General features: G+C 53.6%; 4 protein-coding genes across 4 annotated transcripts; 1 reads left to right on the top strand and 3 right to left on the bottom strand.

Moving 5' to 3' along the window:
* Nucleotides 1-778: 778 nt before the first annotated feature.
* CCOS01_06249 (kinesin motor domain-containing protein) lies at nt 779-4152 on the bottom strand (the record flags this gene model as incomplete). The annotated part of the gene is made up of 4 exons (XM_060454419.1): nt 779-3755; nt 3812-3928; nt 3998-4037; nt 4113-4152. The coding sequence occupies 4 exons, from the start codon at nt 4150-4152 to the stop codon at nt 779-781; spliced, it is 3174 nt and encodes a 1057-aa protein (XP_060314119.1).
* Nucleotides 4153-5246: 1094 nt separating this feature from the next.
* On the bottom strand, nt 5247-8686 carry CCOS01_06250 (immunoglobulin I-set domain-containing protein; the record flags this gene model as incomplete). Its single annotated transcript, XM_060454420.1, has 4 exons — nt 5247-6424; nt 6485-7791; nt 7841-8274; nt 8369-8686. The coding sequence occupies 4 exons, from the start codon at nt 8684-8686 to the stop codon at nt 5247-5249; spliced, it is 3237 nt and encodes a 1078-aa protein (XP_060314120.1).
* Nucleotides 8687-9972: 1286 nt separating this feature from the next.
* CCOS01_06251 (uncharacterized protein) lies at nt 9973-13579 on the bottom strand (the record flags this gene model as incomplete). The annotated part of the gene is made up of 5 exons (XM_060454421.1): nt 9973-11736; nt 12369-12863; nt 12926-13293; nt 13355-13453; nt 13513-13579. 5 exons carry the CDS (start codon nt 13577-13579, stop codon nt 9973-9975), a joined length of 2793 nt encoding a protein of 930 aa, XP_060314121.1.
* A 679-nt stretch (nt 13580-14258) lies between these two features.
* CCOS01_06252 (uncharacterized protein) lies at nt 14259-15619 on the top strand (the record flags this gene model as incomplete). Its single annotated transcript, XM_060454422.1, has 2 exons — nt 14259-14901; nt 14961-15619. 2 exons carry the CDS (start codon nt 14259-14261, stop codon nt 15617-15619), a joined length of 1302 nt encoding a protein of 433 aa, XP_060314122.1.
* Between the last annotated feature and the right edge of the window lie 448 nt (nt 15620-16067).

The raw sequence follows: 16067 nt of genomic DNA on the forward strand, positions 1-16067 counted from the left end.
TGCTGCTTCCCACGGCCTCATGCCTTATTGACCACAGTGAGCGGATCATTCGGCAGAACTCGGCCGTTGAGTTCAGTCTCATCATGAGGCTCCAAACTATGAGGTTCTGCTGGTACAAAGTGTGCTGTTTTTAGCAGCATGACATGGCGCCGACGGAAGGTCCAATTCGATTTTCTCATCTCACAGACCCGAAGGTCACACAGTCTCACAGTCTCAACTCTCGCAACTCACTCGAGTCTCACACACGACATATTCGCATTATCGGACTGTCGTTGCATGCCGACGTGCGTCAGTCTTGGCACAAATCCGGGGAGGGACGTGACCTCAGGGCTCGCTGCATGTCTGCATCCACGTTTTCCCAGCATGCCCTGTGTGGGATCTTCGGAGCGGCGTGTCTTGGCTGCTTGGCAAAATGACACTGTGAACCCGGCGATTTGTTTCTCAGCACCTGTCACCATTATACCACTCGCACAACGCGGGGGAGCGGAGTTGCTGAGTTCAGAATCGTTATCAGATGAACTGTGAATATATGCTCTACCCCGAACCTATTGATACAACAACCATACAATGGCCCTCGGCGAGGCCTGCCAACCGGCTGGAAACAAACTAAAAGAACCCTCTGAGATTAAGATCCGAAGTGTGCCCAACGCCCATCAACGAGAGGGAAAAAAACAAGGATCCTATCCTAACAGGGAAGGTGAACCAAAGACACCCCCATCGCCTCTATTGCGACAACTACCAAGCCAAGTGGGTATGATTGAAACCAAAGAATGAAAAATCAACGCCAACCTGCCACGCTGGGCCTAGGTGCATGTCCCTTTTCGATCTTACCGGTCGCTGCCAGGCTCCCGATTGTGATGCGACGGTTCTTGAAGTCGGCGCTAGCCATTCGGTGCTGAGGCGCCTGCGGGCTTCCTCCTTCCAGCCTCAAGCTGCCTCCCAAGTGCATGCGCCTTGCTTGCCCCGCCGTGAATGCCCGATCGTTCCTGAAGTCAGGAGGTGAGCAGACCATGGGCGGTGAGAGCCTTCGCTCTGCACTGGCTCGTCGTGATCGAGAAATTCCGTTCGTGCTGCTAGCCACAGGGCCGGAAAAGCTTGCCGACGCGCGGTGGTTGGAGCCGATTGAGTTCACAGACGAGATACGTCTTGCATTTGATGCCGCCGTCCCTCCTATGGACGACACGCGTCGGTGCTCGCCGCGGACCTTCTTCATCGAGTGCAAGGCCGATCGAATCTTTCTAGGGTCAATGCTAGGTGATTCTGACTCTGATCCGGACGGCCCCTGCGGTGAAGGGGGGTTGTTTTCATCGGCAGAGACATTGCCGGAGAGTGACGTTCTCGGAGGAGGGCTGGCTCTCGCGATTCTAGAGCGGAAAGCCGGAGGCGACAAGTTCGAAGAACGGTGCACGTCCAGGGCGCGCAACGGAGCAACTTGATCTCCGCTGTCTGATGACGGAGAGGAGCCGAGAGGCAAAGACATGGTCGGGATTGGCACTGTTGGTGATCCAGAACCTATCGACGAGATACGGCCCTTGGTCAGGAAGCCAGCCTGGAACCTATTGGGTTTGGCGGGAGGGATGGATGAAGACTCGGGGAGTTCCAGAGTCGGGCTGTCGTCAGAGCCCGAGTTACCCGGATTGGGTGATGCTGTCCTCAGGTATGAGGGAAGAGCAGGCATTCTCAGTCCCTTCTCTGGTGATGTGTGCTCCGGCGTTGCTTCAAACTTCTTGGGCGTCTTCTCAAAGTCGGCCAATCCTGACTCTGTCTCATCATCCCTCCAACGGACGCCTCGCTTGGCTTCCGACTTTCTCTTCACCGGCGTAAATGAGACTCCCTTACGGGGACTCCTCGGAGCCGCCGCCTTTCTACGGCGTGGAGACAACTTGATGGGAGACGCATGAGGCTGAGGTGTAGGCTCAGTTGGAGGAACAAAGGCTGGCTGGCGGATGGGAGAGGTGGTGTTGTTGACGACTGCCTTCTTACGCTTGGGCGTACCCTGTTTCCTGGGAGAGAACTTCTCAACGGGGATCATGGCACCATCAGGCTTGACAACATGGGATGCGGCCGAGAAGCCAGCTTCTAGTAGTCGGTTGATGATTTGCTTGGCGTGTGCAACGGCATCCTCTTCGTTCATCGCTAGTGTATCCTCGAGGGACGCCAGGATGTCGAATTGCGCCGTCAGAAGAACCTGCATCATGGCAGCATCGCCAACCTTGTCCATCTCGAGAACCTCGTGGCTAGCTTCTCTGCCAAAGTTGGCCTTGAGCAGCTCAGCCTCTCGACTCAAAGTATCGATCTCAGCCGCATCGGACTCGCCTCCGGGCAATTGCTTGATGCTGTGGTGGAGAGCGGTATCAATAGCACGTTCCCAGTTCGTGTTCTCCAGCTTTTGATGAATGTGGTGGCGGCTGTGTTCCAGCTCTACCATGATGCCCTGTGCGGTTTTGCGAATGGCCAAAAGAGTCGCGGGCATCGCGTCCTCGTCACCTCGTTGGTCGCAGACGGTATCGAAAGAAGCGACCCAGGCAGAAAGCAGGCTGATCCGTCGCTCAAAGGCCCTCAACTTCTTCATGTTGTTGATCCTGTCCCGTCTATCATTGGCCGAATTCTCGTACGCCACACGCAGACGCTGCACACCCTCGCGAGCGATCGCATCGCGCTTCTCCAATTGTTTGCGGAACTTTGCGTAAAACGTCTTCTCTGCATCCTTCTGCTGGGCCTTGAGCTCGTTGATGAGAGCGATCTGCTCATCAATCTTGACCAAAAAGTCCTTGACGTGCCTGTTGACGTTGAAGACGTTACGAGTCACCTTGGTCTGGATGTTCTTTGCCCGGTTCGCGTATCGAAGGGTGTTTTGCGTCTCGTCAAAATGGACACTTGAAGGACTGACGCAGACAATCATGACAGTCTTGCAGTTGCCGCCGAGAGAGAATTTCAAGAGTCGTGTGAGTTTGCTGTTGCGATATGGTACGTGGTTGCGCTTGCGAGGGTCGCACAAGGCATTGATACAGCTCCCCAGGGCCAAAAGAGACTTGTTGATGTTTGCGCCTTCAAGCAGACGTTCGCCTCGATTCTTGGTGGCGCTAGCACGCTCGCTGCCAGCAAGATCAATGATGCTGAGGGTTGCCATGGTGTGGGGTTCGTTGACGGAGGCATTGCGGTCCTTTTGCGAGACGTTAATCTGCAGAACTGCATGGGATCGAGATGAGGTAGCGTTGGCTTCTGTCGGGGAGACTGTACGCCAAGCATTACCCTGCACAATCATGTCCATGACCTCTTGCACGTTCTTGGGGTGATGGCTTGTCAGGCCGGCGACAGAGACGGCCTGATTGGAATCCTCGCGCAGCATCAATCCCTGCTTGCTGCCTCCGGGGATCAACAGGTCGCGAATGGTCTCGTTGTAAATCTCCAGGTAGGAGAGGGTGATCTCGGTGGTCTTGTCTTGGCTTCGCTCGGTGATCTTCTCGAAGAGTTCTTGCATTGTCATGAAGATAATCCCGGGGTGTTGTGATGTGCCGGTGATGGTGTGTGTTTTGCCGCAACCAGTTGCGCCGTAGGCAAATACTGTGGCGTTGTAGCCGTCGAGGACGCTGTCGATGAGCTGTTTTGTTGTGCCTTCGTAGACATCGTTCTGGGTGGCATTGTCGTCGAAGATTCTGTCAAACATGAAGGTCTGGTCCTTGACCTTCTTGCCGTTGGGAACCACGGATCTTCCAAATCTGTGGACGGGGTTGTCCTCGGGAGGGTCGAAGACTCTGTGGAAGAGGGTATTAGGGCGAGACGAGACCGCAGTGGCAGGTAGGATACTCACAGGCATCTGTCGTCGACGACCTTGATTACTGGTCTGATACCGCCTCTTTGAAGCTTTGGGGGTGCGGCAGCAAGCGAGCCATCGCCGAGAAAGACTGTGCCTTCTTCATTGCGGGTTCTGCACGCAGCCCTGTCAGTATTGTTGATCTTGGTTTCTCCCATGCTTTGCTACAGGTTCTTGACGTACAGTTGTGCTGCTTCTCGGATCGTGAATGGTCGTACTCGAACTGTCGAATGGCCAAGGTTAGCGTTTGCGCTCGACGAGTGGATTAAGATACGGAAGAAGAAGAAGGAAGACGAACCTGCGACCGTGATGGAGGCGGCATTCGGATCGACAACCATGATTGCTAGCTATTGCGATGCTGTCTGTATTGTGTGGGTGTTTTGTTGTGCGAAGAAAAGAAGTGACTCGGATCAGTCCCGTTTGCCGGCTTCGAGGAGACTGTCGAGCAAGTCGCGAAAGAGAGCTCTTCGAGTCCGAGTTCACGTCCAAGTCAAGTGGTGCAGCAAAGGGGGGTGTAAATCAAGAAATAAACAAAGCCGCTTTGCAGCGCGGGCCGAGCATGTGCAGTACGAAAGAGTATTGGGGAAGAATAAGAGAAGAAGCACGAGCTGCTGTGGGGGAAGGGGAGAAGGGGGGGGGGGGTGGTTAGTGAGGGTGAGGGTGAGGGCGAGGTGGTGATGGAATGGAAGGAAGGAAGGAAGGAAGGAGAGAGCTGCAGTTGGATAAGAGATTAGGAGATGAGGAGTGACGGTAGGTGGTCGTGAAATGTCTTGATTTGAAGGGTCCCTCTGTTTCTGTCTGTCTGTCTGTCTGTCTGAGCTGTGCTGGGCCGGGCTGGGCTGGGCGGATCTGAGCTGACGGTGTACACACTCTGGGCTGTGTGCGTGCTGTTTGGCCGTGTGCTGTGACTGACGTTTGTTGTTTTCCCACCCGCCAGCTGCCGCCGTTGCCCCCGACGACCGGGAGCCTTTTTAGCGAGGCAAAAGCGAATCCGCTAACCCCAATCCCCCTGCCGAACCCACCACCATCAGTGAGCAGACGAATGATAATGGATGTTGTCGCCTGAGCCACATCTGATAACAACGGGACACTGTGGGACTCACGTGGCTGATATGAGCTGAGGCTGGTGTCAAATCCACTAGCCACAAACAATAATAAAAAAACATCACCGCAGTGGGAGGACAAAGAAAGGCAAAGAAACGCCCCAAGGACCAGAACTACGGGTACACACCGAAACATGTCAGGAGTGAAGGGTTGGGCGAAGATGGGAAAAGCCGGGATAAATTTGAATCCACTTCAAACTTCAAAATTCATCAGACACCAACCCGTTGTGGTTTTAATCGTTTCATTAGGTACTTTCTTATTGTTCACTTTGTTTCTCACCTTACTTACATAAACACCCAATACTCCATGCTCAAGCATGTGACTATTTCTAGTCCGCAGTCCCTCCAACAATTCCCGGTGTCTCTGTAAAGGCGGTCCGCTTGACGGCGCCCTGCTCATCGCGTCCAAGCAAAAAACTCTCGGGAGGTCCCAAGTACGACTTTCTCACACCACCAAGGTCAACCACAACTTTTTGCACGATAATGTTCGGCAGAAGCGCCCACACGCGAAGCGTATACGCGCCCTCCTGCGTCACGTTAAAAGACGTTGTCGTATAGTTGCCGGTGAGTCCCCAGACCGCATCCCCCACGGCATAGCCCCATCCATCCGGCATGTTCTGCCCCTGCGTCTTGCCCACCGGTTGCACTGTCTTGGGCTGCGGTGCACTTCCACCGGTCGGGTACAGCGAGATGCCATACTCGAGAGGGTTGCCATCCCCGAGATAGTTGGATGTGGGTGAGATGTACAGCGTGACGTTGGCTTTGCTGGTGTTGCTGAAGAGGTACATTTGGTACTCCAGCGCCGGTCCCTCACCCAGCTTGACCTTCTCCGACTCGGGCGGATACAGTCCAATCCCACCCAACGTGCGCCCGTAATTCTCAAACAAGTGATACTCGAGTTTGCTGCTGCTGTTGCTCGACCCGGCAGAGTTGCTGGGCTCAATGATGTTCTGGTAGTGCGGTCCTTCGATGGAAACATGTCCATCAGACTCAACAAAACCCTTGGTGAAGTTGGACGGCACGGCCCGGTTGACAACAGGCACGATGACTCTCTGTCCTGATCCAGCGTACTTTTCTTTGCCTTTGCACGGCGTCGTAACATTGATGTACACTTGCGTCGCGTTGGGAGCTGTCGGCGCATTCTCCCAGTCGATCGAGATCCAGACACGACTGTCCGTACCATTGTTGCCGCCAACCGTGCCATTATACTGGGAGAGCTTGACCCAGGGCTGCCAAGGGCTGGCCGTCCAAGGGCATGCAGTATTGCCACGGGTAAACACCTCAAAGTAGCGCGAGATGGCCCCGTAGGGATCCAGTGGGGGCACGGCGAGGTCGTTGGCGGAGTTGGTGTGCCACTTGTCGTCACCTTGAACGCTGGCGTTGGACCCCTCGACGCCGACACCAATCTGGCCACCCAGAGATGGGAAGGCTGTCTGAACATAACGCATATCTGGGAGCGTGTTACGCATGGGCTGTTGCCAGTAACCATCATATCCGAGGTGGGTTTCTGTTGCGCGTCATATTAGCACCCTTCACAACAGAAAGAGCTTTTGGTTCTTCAACTCACGATCAAGCATATGCTGCCACTTTCCGTCGAGCAGTTCATCCCATCGGATAGTCAGCTCGGCGTCCGCATCGAGTAATTTCCTGGACTCGTCGATGATATCGTTTGCCAGGTTGCGCTTCTGTCCTGCAAACAGCTGGTTCTTCGCACCGTTGATCTGGATCTTGTGCAGGATCTCGCCAGCCGAAATGGGATGCAAAATCATCTCGAAGAAAGCCGCCTGATATTCCTCAGCGAGGGCATCGTAGACGGCTTGAGCTTGCTCGCGGAGGGTGGCCCACTGGCCCAGAACCGCGTCTGCCTCGTTGTAGTTGATGACTGAGTATGTGTTTGGCTCAACCAATTCGTACTTTCTGCGAGCAGCGTACATGCCATACCGCGTCAAAATGTCCGTGATGTTGCCTGCGTGGTCGCCGCCAAACTCTCTGGTTGCCCAAGCCTCGAGCCACTTGCCAGTGCCGTCAACCCCCCACTTCTCGGTGTCATAGGCGAGGTCGAAGAAGTGACTGATGGGAATCTCGAGCGGCTTCAAGTCACCGACGTTGACAATCCAGATCCTGCGCGCATTCCGGGCATACGCCAAAGACATCTGCTCCGCCGTCTTCTCCAGCTGAATCGTGTTGATCCACTTGTAGTCGCGCGGGTCACCGACATAGTCAAAGTGGTAGTAGACACCGGCACCACCGCTCCGGTCAGTCTCGTTTACCAGTGGTAGCCTTCGGACATTGCCCCAGTTGTCGTCAGCCCACAGTAGAGTGATGTCCTCGGGCACGACGAGGCCCTTTTCTTGGTACGACTGGACCTCTTTGTAAAGGCACCACAATGACGGAACCTCCGAGGCACTGTCGATTCCAAGTCCCTCTTCGATAATCGATCGCTGATTGGCCACGAGCTCCTCTAGCATCTTGACGATGCCTTCGACTCCCAAGTTGCCCTCAATAGCGGTATCACCCGTGCCGCGCATGGCCATCGTCCACAGGCTGTTGCGAGCGTAGGGCTTGGCACGCTGCACGCCGTAGCGGAAGTAGTCGTCAATGGTCTTGTTGTTGAGGTTATAGGCCCATTGGCCCTGGTAGAATGTTCTAAACTCGTTTTGAGCGCGCATGAGAGGCTCGGTATGAGAGCCACCGAGAACGACTTCGTATGCGTCGAGGAGGGGTTGGTTTAGCGGGTCGTCGACGTAGACCATGCTTCCCCAGAGCGTAGGCCAGAGGTAGTTGGCACGGAGACGCAGGAGAAGCTCGCTGACGAGACTGTAGAAGTGGTAGTTGTACCCTGCGGCATTATTCCAGGTGTCGTTCCATTTGGTTCTTTGGGCATGTTAGCCTTTTTCTCCCCAAGAGAATGGAACTGACTTACGAAACCCAGCTGGACAGACCAGGCTGCTCATCGTTGATGAAGAAACCACGGTACTTGACCGCAGGAGATCCTTGGACCTTACGTTCGGGCAGAGCGTAGATCTCAGTCGCTTTCTTGGACGGCACATCGGCCCAGAAGTACCATGGGCTGACCCCAATCTGCTCGCTGACGTCGTAGATGCCGTAGATGGTGCCTCGAGGGTCACTACCGGCAATGACAAGGGCCCGGGAGCATCCCGGAATGGGCTCGTCGATCAGTTGGCTGACGAATGACTCCCATTGTCCTTCAATCTCACTCGTATTGAGTTTCTGGGCCTTGATGAGGCTGTCAATGACCTTTGAATGACCAATGGTGCCGACGATGACAACGGTGCGATCGGGGGCTGGATTGGTGTAGTTGGGACCGGAAAATGACTGTTCGTCTAGAACTCGGTACTGTGGTCAACGATTAGCGACCATCCTCTCTTTAAGGAAACGCTCTCCAGAGCGACTCAGACCACTTGGACTGCGGCACAGGAAGGAGACTCACAACGGTGTTATTGGTGACATCCACTGGCGAGAAGGTGTAAAGAGCAGGCTTGGAGCTGTTTCCGCCATTGCTGAGCGTATAATTTGTGCCGGTGACCCGACCAAAATCCAAGGCTAGGTCGCCTGCTGCCCGAATGACGCCCCAGTAATCATCGTCTGATACGAGAATTTGGCCTGTTCCGACATCTCCTCCGGCAATCTGGAAGCTGCCTGAAGCACTCTCGAATGAGACGATCGGCTGTTGTCCCAATGCCGAGATCAAAGGTGCCAGGCTCGATAGGACCACAAGGGAGATTGACTTGAGGTTGACGAACGCCATGACTGCGGGCTTGTGAAGCTCACGCTCCACTTGTACAAGAACAATGTCACGGACAGACAGGAACCAGCATCATTGAGAGGGAAGGGCTACCGCTTTTATTAAATACACAAACGAGCATCCAATAGCGCGCGCAAGTGCTTCAGTCCTCGGATCAGGAACGGTTGGAGACCCCAGACCAGGATGACGCTTCCATGGGGAAATCAGATTGAACAGGCATGGCAAGGTGGGATCGACTGATGGTACGGGGCATGAACGAACGAACGAACGAACGAACGGCACCACAAGCTAGACAAACATGGAGAACCACCAATAATGGCACGAGAACGGCCTTCATGAACGGCCGGGGACGGATGACACCAGCTAAGATGGGATGACGGTTCTTGGCCGACGGGTAAAAGGGACCACTTCCTGGGTCTCCATGACAGGCCGGAGCAGAGGCCGGCGAGGTTACGAGGCATGCTCAGTAGAGAAGAGATGGTCATCCTCGATACGGGCGAGGGACACCCCAGCCTCCAAAATGCTTGAGTCGAGCTTTCCCCGCAGCGCGGCGCGGCCGGGTCCTCGAAGCGAGCGGCTTCCAAGACTCTTTTACCCCACGCCCGGCTTTGTTTGGCCACAACTTGCTCAAGAGCCGGTGCCGTGTTACGGTAGTGTGCTTCTCTTGAGTACTCTGAAAGACCCTTTGCTTTTGCTTCTTCTTCAAGCAAGTTGATTACACGCCAGATTGACCAGATTTTCTCAACTTACAATATCAAACAGGCCAGAGTTCGGAGACATTGAACTAAACGCAGACAAGATAGAAGAACTGCCTACCCCAAAAAGCAATCAGCCAGCTAGTTGCATGTAATTTGGAGATTTCTTGATCCGCGCGTGATCTCACGGCAAAAGTCACTGCGGGGAACAAACTAGTTGTGACATTGGAAGTGGAGAGTTGCATTTAGCCGCAAAGTGAACATGATCCCGGCCGCCACCAAAAAAACTCGCCTTTTTAGCAACTTTGGTCCCCCAGATTACCCGGCCACCCTAGTCTTGTTAAACAAAGTGGCAAGGAAGCCATCACCATGAGTAGCCCGACCGTTTGGGTTCGTGATGTGAATTGGAAAACTTCGGCACGTCTTGCCGTCCCCACACAATCAACTGTTCATGTCTACGGAGTACTGCGTACACGCATGTAAGGTACTTGCTCAAACGCGTCACCACTCACGCAATCCCGGCCATCTCATATCGAGCGGGAAGAGGAGCATGGAAGCAACAACATCATACTTTTGATCCTGTTCAGCAAATACCTAATCTGCCTGGTTCACGCCAGATCGATAATGGACCTTGAATATGTACGCAGAAGACGAACCTCGAGAGAAGGAAACCTCGTCGATCTTTCTGGGTTCCGCCTCGATCCAGATACGATGTGTGATGACAGTCCCGTACTGAATAATGGTTGCAGACTTGGGCATCAAATTCGACTTGTACAGGCCTGATTGATCCGTGAATCGACACATCATGTAGTCGCGAATCTCCGACAGTCTCTCCTCAGCCTTAACGCCAGGGATCACCTGTGCGTATCTCATCAGCAGCTCCGATTCGGTCCCTTCGACCGAAAGCTCGTCAAAAAGTGCCGCCCACGGTCGACAACGCGAGCCATCCCACTGAAGGCCACAGATGATGCCCAGGGTAACCTTCTGTAATGGAAATCCGAATTGGATCTTGAAACAATGCGTCCCAGCGAAATTGTCGAGCCCGTGGCAGTCAAAGACAAAGTCTGCGACGGAGGATCGCACGCATGCCTCCACGGGGTTCGCTGTCTTGGAGATAATCAAGTTTTTGAGCTGCGAGTCGTACTCGAATCCGATCTTGGCTCCCATGAAGGACGCCAGCCGCGTCGTTTCGTGATCGTATAGCGTCTTGCGGATACAGGCATCAAATGTGTCCAGCGTGGCATTAGACCATTGTAATCTCGAGTTGTATGCATACACCTGATCTGGAACCGCTCTAACAAACGTCGTTCCGACCTTGAGTAGCCAGATTGCAAGCCATTTGGGGGTCCCTTGCGTTCTGACACTGGTTTCGAGACAATCAAGACTCAATGCGTAGAACGCGTCGGCATCGTTCGCCGCTTCCGCAGCGTCATTCGCCGGCAGCCTGAGCTTTTGGGCCTTGACTTGGAGACCGTTGTTGGTGAGGGTAAAGTCGTTCCTGAACTGAAATCGATCTCGGTGTCTCATGAGGGTAGAGCAGTATGTAAAGTCTGCTGGAGACTCTGCGAATACACCACTGAGCCCTGGAGCTGAAGCCGCTTGGTAGTCGATCTTTTTCTGCCACGCAAAAAGGCTCAAGTCGTTGGTCTCATTGGCGATGTGTTCTTGAAGTCTTTGAAATGCTTTTGATCCCTCGCCATATAGCAATGGCATATTGATATCAAAAATACCAAGGAGGCAATAGGCAATGTCCTCGACTCTTGTGGTTTTGCGGCCGGCGGCCCAGGACATGCGACGTGCTACCGGGAGTGTTTGTAGGTCTGAATTGTCTTGTAAAATGCTCACGTCAACTCGTGTGATCTCCTGAATAATAGTTATGAGGTCGCTTTTCTCGCCTACGAGGTTCCATTTCTTGTCGTAAAACTCGATTTGCTTTGAGGCTATCAGCTCTTGGAGAGTCCAGCCCCGAGAAAACCAGCGGCACTTGGGTAATTTGTCTCTGAGGTAATCGTAACGATATGTGCCCCTAAGCCCTTCAGGTATTGGACTTAGGTCTGCTAGGTAGACGTAACATATTTCGGCCGATTGATACCAGGAGTACATGGAGTTGATGGCTTCTGTCAACTCGGCGCTGCTGCTTTTGTCAATGCAGCATGTGTCGACCCATGCGTACTTGAATTTGGAGCGGGCAAGCTTGCAGGTCATCCTGATTTTGTTCCATCCTGTTTTCGTCTTTGCACTGTTCAGATTCGACATGTGGTGAAATTCGACTTCTTGGTTGCCCCAGGTGTGGGAGAGAATGGCGTACGAGCGTGTGCCATTTTGTCGATGATCCGCAACGCGATGCAGTGTTGTTTTCTGTGTGTCGATCAGCCACATGGCCAAGGCTGTGCACCAAAGGCCCAGAGTAGTACGAGAGGAATGCCCCAATGCTAGTAGGTATGTTGAACGTTCTGAGAAGGATGGATCATGCGTCGTTTGTGCGATCTCGTCAAGCAAGGTAAGCAAGGCTGGCGACTAAGTCCAGATACGGAGGCGTGACCACCTATCACGTCGCGGCCCCTCATCTCCTGCATTCTCATGCATGACTTAGGACCAATACAGATGCCGGTTCACATATCAGAGGTTATCCCAGCTTCTTCATCCGCAGCTCCAGAGACAGCAATTCGGGTCACTATGAAACGACGATCGTTGAAATGCAGGACCTGTCAATTTGTTCAGCGTCACGGCCTGCGATGAGTACAGTGACGGAAATTTTCAGTGCATTCCTTACAATTTTTATGTACATCCCAAAACCAGCTACGCCATTGAAACTCCGCTCAGGAGGGTTGCCGTTGTCGTCCCGAGTCTCGAAAATCGTGTCAATCGATGAAAGCCTCTCGCAGTGACACTTGCCATGATTGGGATGCATCCGTGTCGCAACGTCCCCATGCGCCGCCATCCAAATAGTTCAATGCCAGTCCATTACTTGACTACGATGCTGGGGGCACGTAGGCGTATCTCGGTATTTGCGCCATGCGCTCCTCAGGGCTGACCTCTGTGTCTGCATAGAACATTCTGCCGTTCTTATCCTTCTTCGACTTCTTGTCGCCTGCGGCCTCATCACCGGCTTCATCTTCGGGCTTCTTGGCTGGCTTGATACCGGACTCGGCTCTGCGAATGAGCTCGTCGATTTCGTCTCCGTGTTGTGCCGCTCCAGAAACCAGCTCATCGACAGTGGATGCTCCTGGGAAGCCAGGCGGCGGTGCGCCAGAGCCATTCCAGAACTGGCCGCCATGTTGGGGCGGTCGTTGAGGTAGACCGGGCATCGCTTGAAGGCCACTCGTCGGTCTCGCGGGAAGAGATGATGCAGAGAAACCGCCAAAGTTGCCTTGCGGATAGCCCTGTTGAGGGTAGGCCGGAGCGCCAGGGGCAGCACCAGGCGGGTAGTTCGGATCGGGAGCCGCACCGTAAGGCGCTTGAGGCGGCGGGTACGGAGAGTTGTTCTGTGACGGATGATTAGCCCAAAGCCACACATGTATAACATTTTCGGTGTATGGATACTTACAAATGCACCCGGGCTGGCGCTCGCAGGGGCGCCATTGGCAGGGCTGCCACTAGTAGCGGGAGGATGCCCGGCGGCCAGTCGTGCGCGATGCTCGGCAAGGCGGGCCTTCAACTCTTCGGGAGTCTCAACCTTGAGTTTCTTCCTCGGCTGTTTCGACTGGCCAGGTAAGGGGTTGCCGGTGGCGATCCTGCGGTCCTCTTGGGCCTGATAGAAGTTCTGGATGATGCGGTTCCTGTGCTGGTCCAAAATATCCTGGGGAATACCCTCCATGCCGAAGATCTCCACATCGAGGCCTTGTCGATTCGGTAGCGCATTCTCGACTTGGGTGAGAGTTTCCTTGTGAACTTGGTTCAGATGGACGGATAGACCTGCGCGACACGAGACATTAGCGTACGATTCCACAGAGGACAGCGTGCGTGGTGGACTAACCTCCAGCGGTATTGAGTCGGCGACCGCATCTGTCGCACTTGAAGTGCTTGGCTTTCTGATGAGAGATGAGAAGCTTCAGATCTTCAAAATCACGCTCGCCTGCAAACAAGTCAGCACACGCGCTCAAATCCGAGACGCGAAAGGCAATGAATTCATACAGTAATAGCACCAAGGCCGGGAGAGGACGTCCTCGACGTCGGGGTGTCCGCGCTTCTTCTTGCCCATCGCGACGGTTGTTACTCCAGATTTATTCGGAGACGATAATGCTGTCGTAGTCGCGATTTCGTAGTTGTCTGGTGAGGATAGAGCGAGGTGGAATGCGGCGAAGAAGGGTGACGTTCACAGAGAGGTACCGTGGCAGTCTGGCGAAGGGATTGACGCGAGCTTGCTCGACCAGCAATTCACTGCACCTGCGCCGAGTTGAGAGCAATTGAGCGCTAACCCGGATGTAGACTAGTGTATTTCATGATCTCTCATTGGTTCTATCATTCAAAGACTCCACCCAGTCTGGATGACCCGATAGAAGTATAAACACTGTAAGTCCACACAGTACGTACCTCTCGGCCCCGGCTTGTCCCAAACGGCGGCCGAATCGACGATCCTCGCATCAATCAGCTCAGTCATCTTACAACGACAAGCCATGAACTCACCACGCACATCCACCCAAGAGACTTTTCAGTACGGCATATGAGACCCTGAGCACCAGTAATTCCAGGTCATACGGTCTCTGCCTTGAGCCTGATTTGAGTTTGGATTGAAATACCACCAACTGAAAACACCGTATTCCTGTGTCAAACCTCGAACTGCCCACTTCCGGAATTCCTACCACTTGAGGAAGACATTGAGGATTCGATGCGGTTTCTTAACAACATCACGACAAATTTGCCAAATAATCCACGATACGATGTCGCGGCGCATGCCAGATGAGCTCTGGGTGTATATCCTATCACATCTGTCAACCTTCAAATGCCTTAGAGATGCAGCCCTCACTTCTCCAACTTGGCTCCGATGCGCCTCGTCAGCATGTCGGCAGGTGGTCCTGAACGAAATCGGCCACCTTTCACTTCCTTATGCTGTCATGGCGCTGGAGTCCTCCAAATTTGACCCGAAAGACCTGAATCTCGTTGCCGCCTTTAGTGACGAATATCTCAAGAGACGGCCGCGTGTTCCTCCCACCATCAGCTTATCAGATGGCTTCCAACTAGCAGAATTACACCAGTGCGTCGGCCATCTGGGATCCAAGTTTCGGGACATGGCACTGCATCGTCTCATGAAAGAGCAGTGCAGTCTCGCCAACGACCGTCCTGACTGGCCTGACGCACCTTCTTCCGCTGAGAAGCCAACCGATGCCGAGTCTGCTCGTTTTCACAGAGCCCTCTATCGATTCGAGGTCTACTGCAAGCTTTTCAAAGACCCCGAAGTTGTACGATTCAACCTGGATATCGTAAACTTCCAGAGAGCGCACTTTTTTGATTACCTGTCACTTTGGGAGATTGAACAATTGGTTGCGACAAGGGATTTTCTTGCAGCGGTTGTCATTGGTCCTCGTAAGTTATCCGTCATCTCTCGAACCTACATCATGTTGAATATTGACAATTCTCCATAGCATTGCGTGCGCTCGTGGAGCTTCGTAAGATCGAGGCTCTGCAGACACACCATTGCGGCCCTAGAAATGGCGCTCAAGTTGTGTACTGGACCGCTCCAATCTTACCTCCCAATTTGGAGCGCGGCGATTGCCACATCAACCAGAACCAGGCTCGACTGCTATGCTTTGGGATCAAGTTTCTCTACAGGGTGTCAACATCACCGCCAACTCAGTTCTACCAGCTACTTCTCGCCCTCCCGCAACAGCCACGGTACGCCAGTTACAACCGGGTTGGCGAGATTTACTCATGGTTCACGGATGCTGTTGACAGATGTGTCGAAATGAGCAACTTGGAACTCCCGATCAGGAAAGCTCTGTCATCCTATACTCCGGACGAGTACAAAGAGCATGTCCGACAGTCACTGATAAGCGAGGACACCGATAAGGGCCCAGAAGAAGCCTGGTATTGGGCATATCAATCTTTTCCAGGGTCAACCTGCAATGATCCTCGGATGACGAACTGTCGTCTCTTTGGCTTGTTCTTCTGGGACTCTGCTCGGCTCAACACCATCAACTTCTTCACCCGTGTCGATGTTTGGTGGTGGCGGTGGGAAGGGGCCCGGCAACCAGACTTCGACTGGGAAATCGAAGCGACGGTTCCTCCGGCATCCTTTTGGTGACGGCAGCCTCGTGTATGCTTCCCACGACCATTGACATTCTCGAGCTACAAGGGGGGTGCGCATTAGGTCAGCGTAGGGTCACATGACTGGTGTGCCACGGTCAGTCCAGCCAGGCTTGACCTCTCGCAAGAAACAGGCCTCTCGAGATATACACGGGCGGGCATTGCACTCTTGCGCCTGCTAAAAGAAACGTCTGAATATCTGAGCCACAAGCTTGCAAATGGGGATGCGCTCAAATTGGGACATCGATACTAAGGCCATCGCTATCAGAAGCCAAGGAAGCTGGGTCAACGACCAAGAGAAGAAAGGCAGAAAAGAGAAGGCGACTGGATCTTGAACGATTCAAAGGCTCCGGACGATGGGCAGAAACATCGACTTCGACTGTAAGACGGAGTGAAACAACGAGAGACTCTGGAAAGGCAAAGAAGGAAGAAGGAAATCAAGACAT

Source organism: Colletotrichum costaricense (genome assembly GCF_030867565.1).
Source record: "Colletotrichum costaricense strain IMI 309622 chromosome Unknown Scaffold_6.1, whole genome shotgun sequence".
NCBI classification, from domain to species: domain Eukaryota; kingdom Fungi; phylum Ascomycota; class Sordariomycetes; order Glomerellales; family Glomerellaceae; genus Colletotrichum; species Colletotrichum costaricense.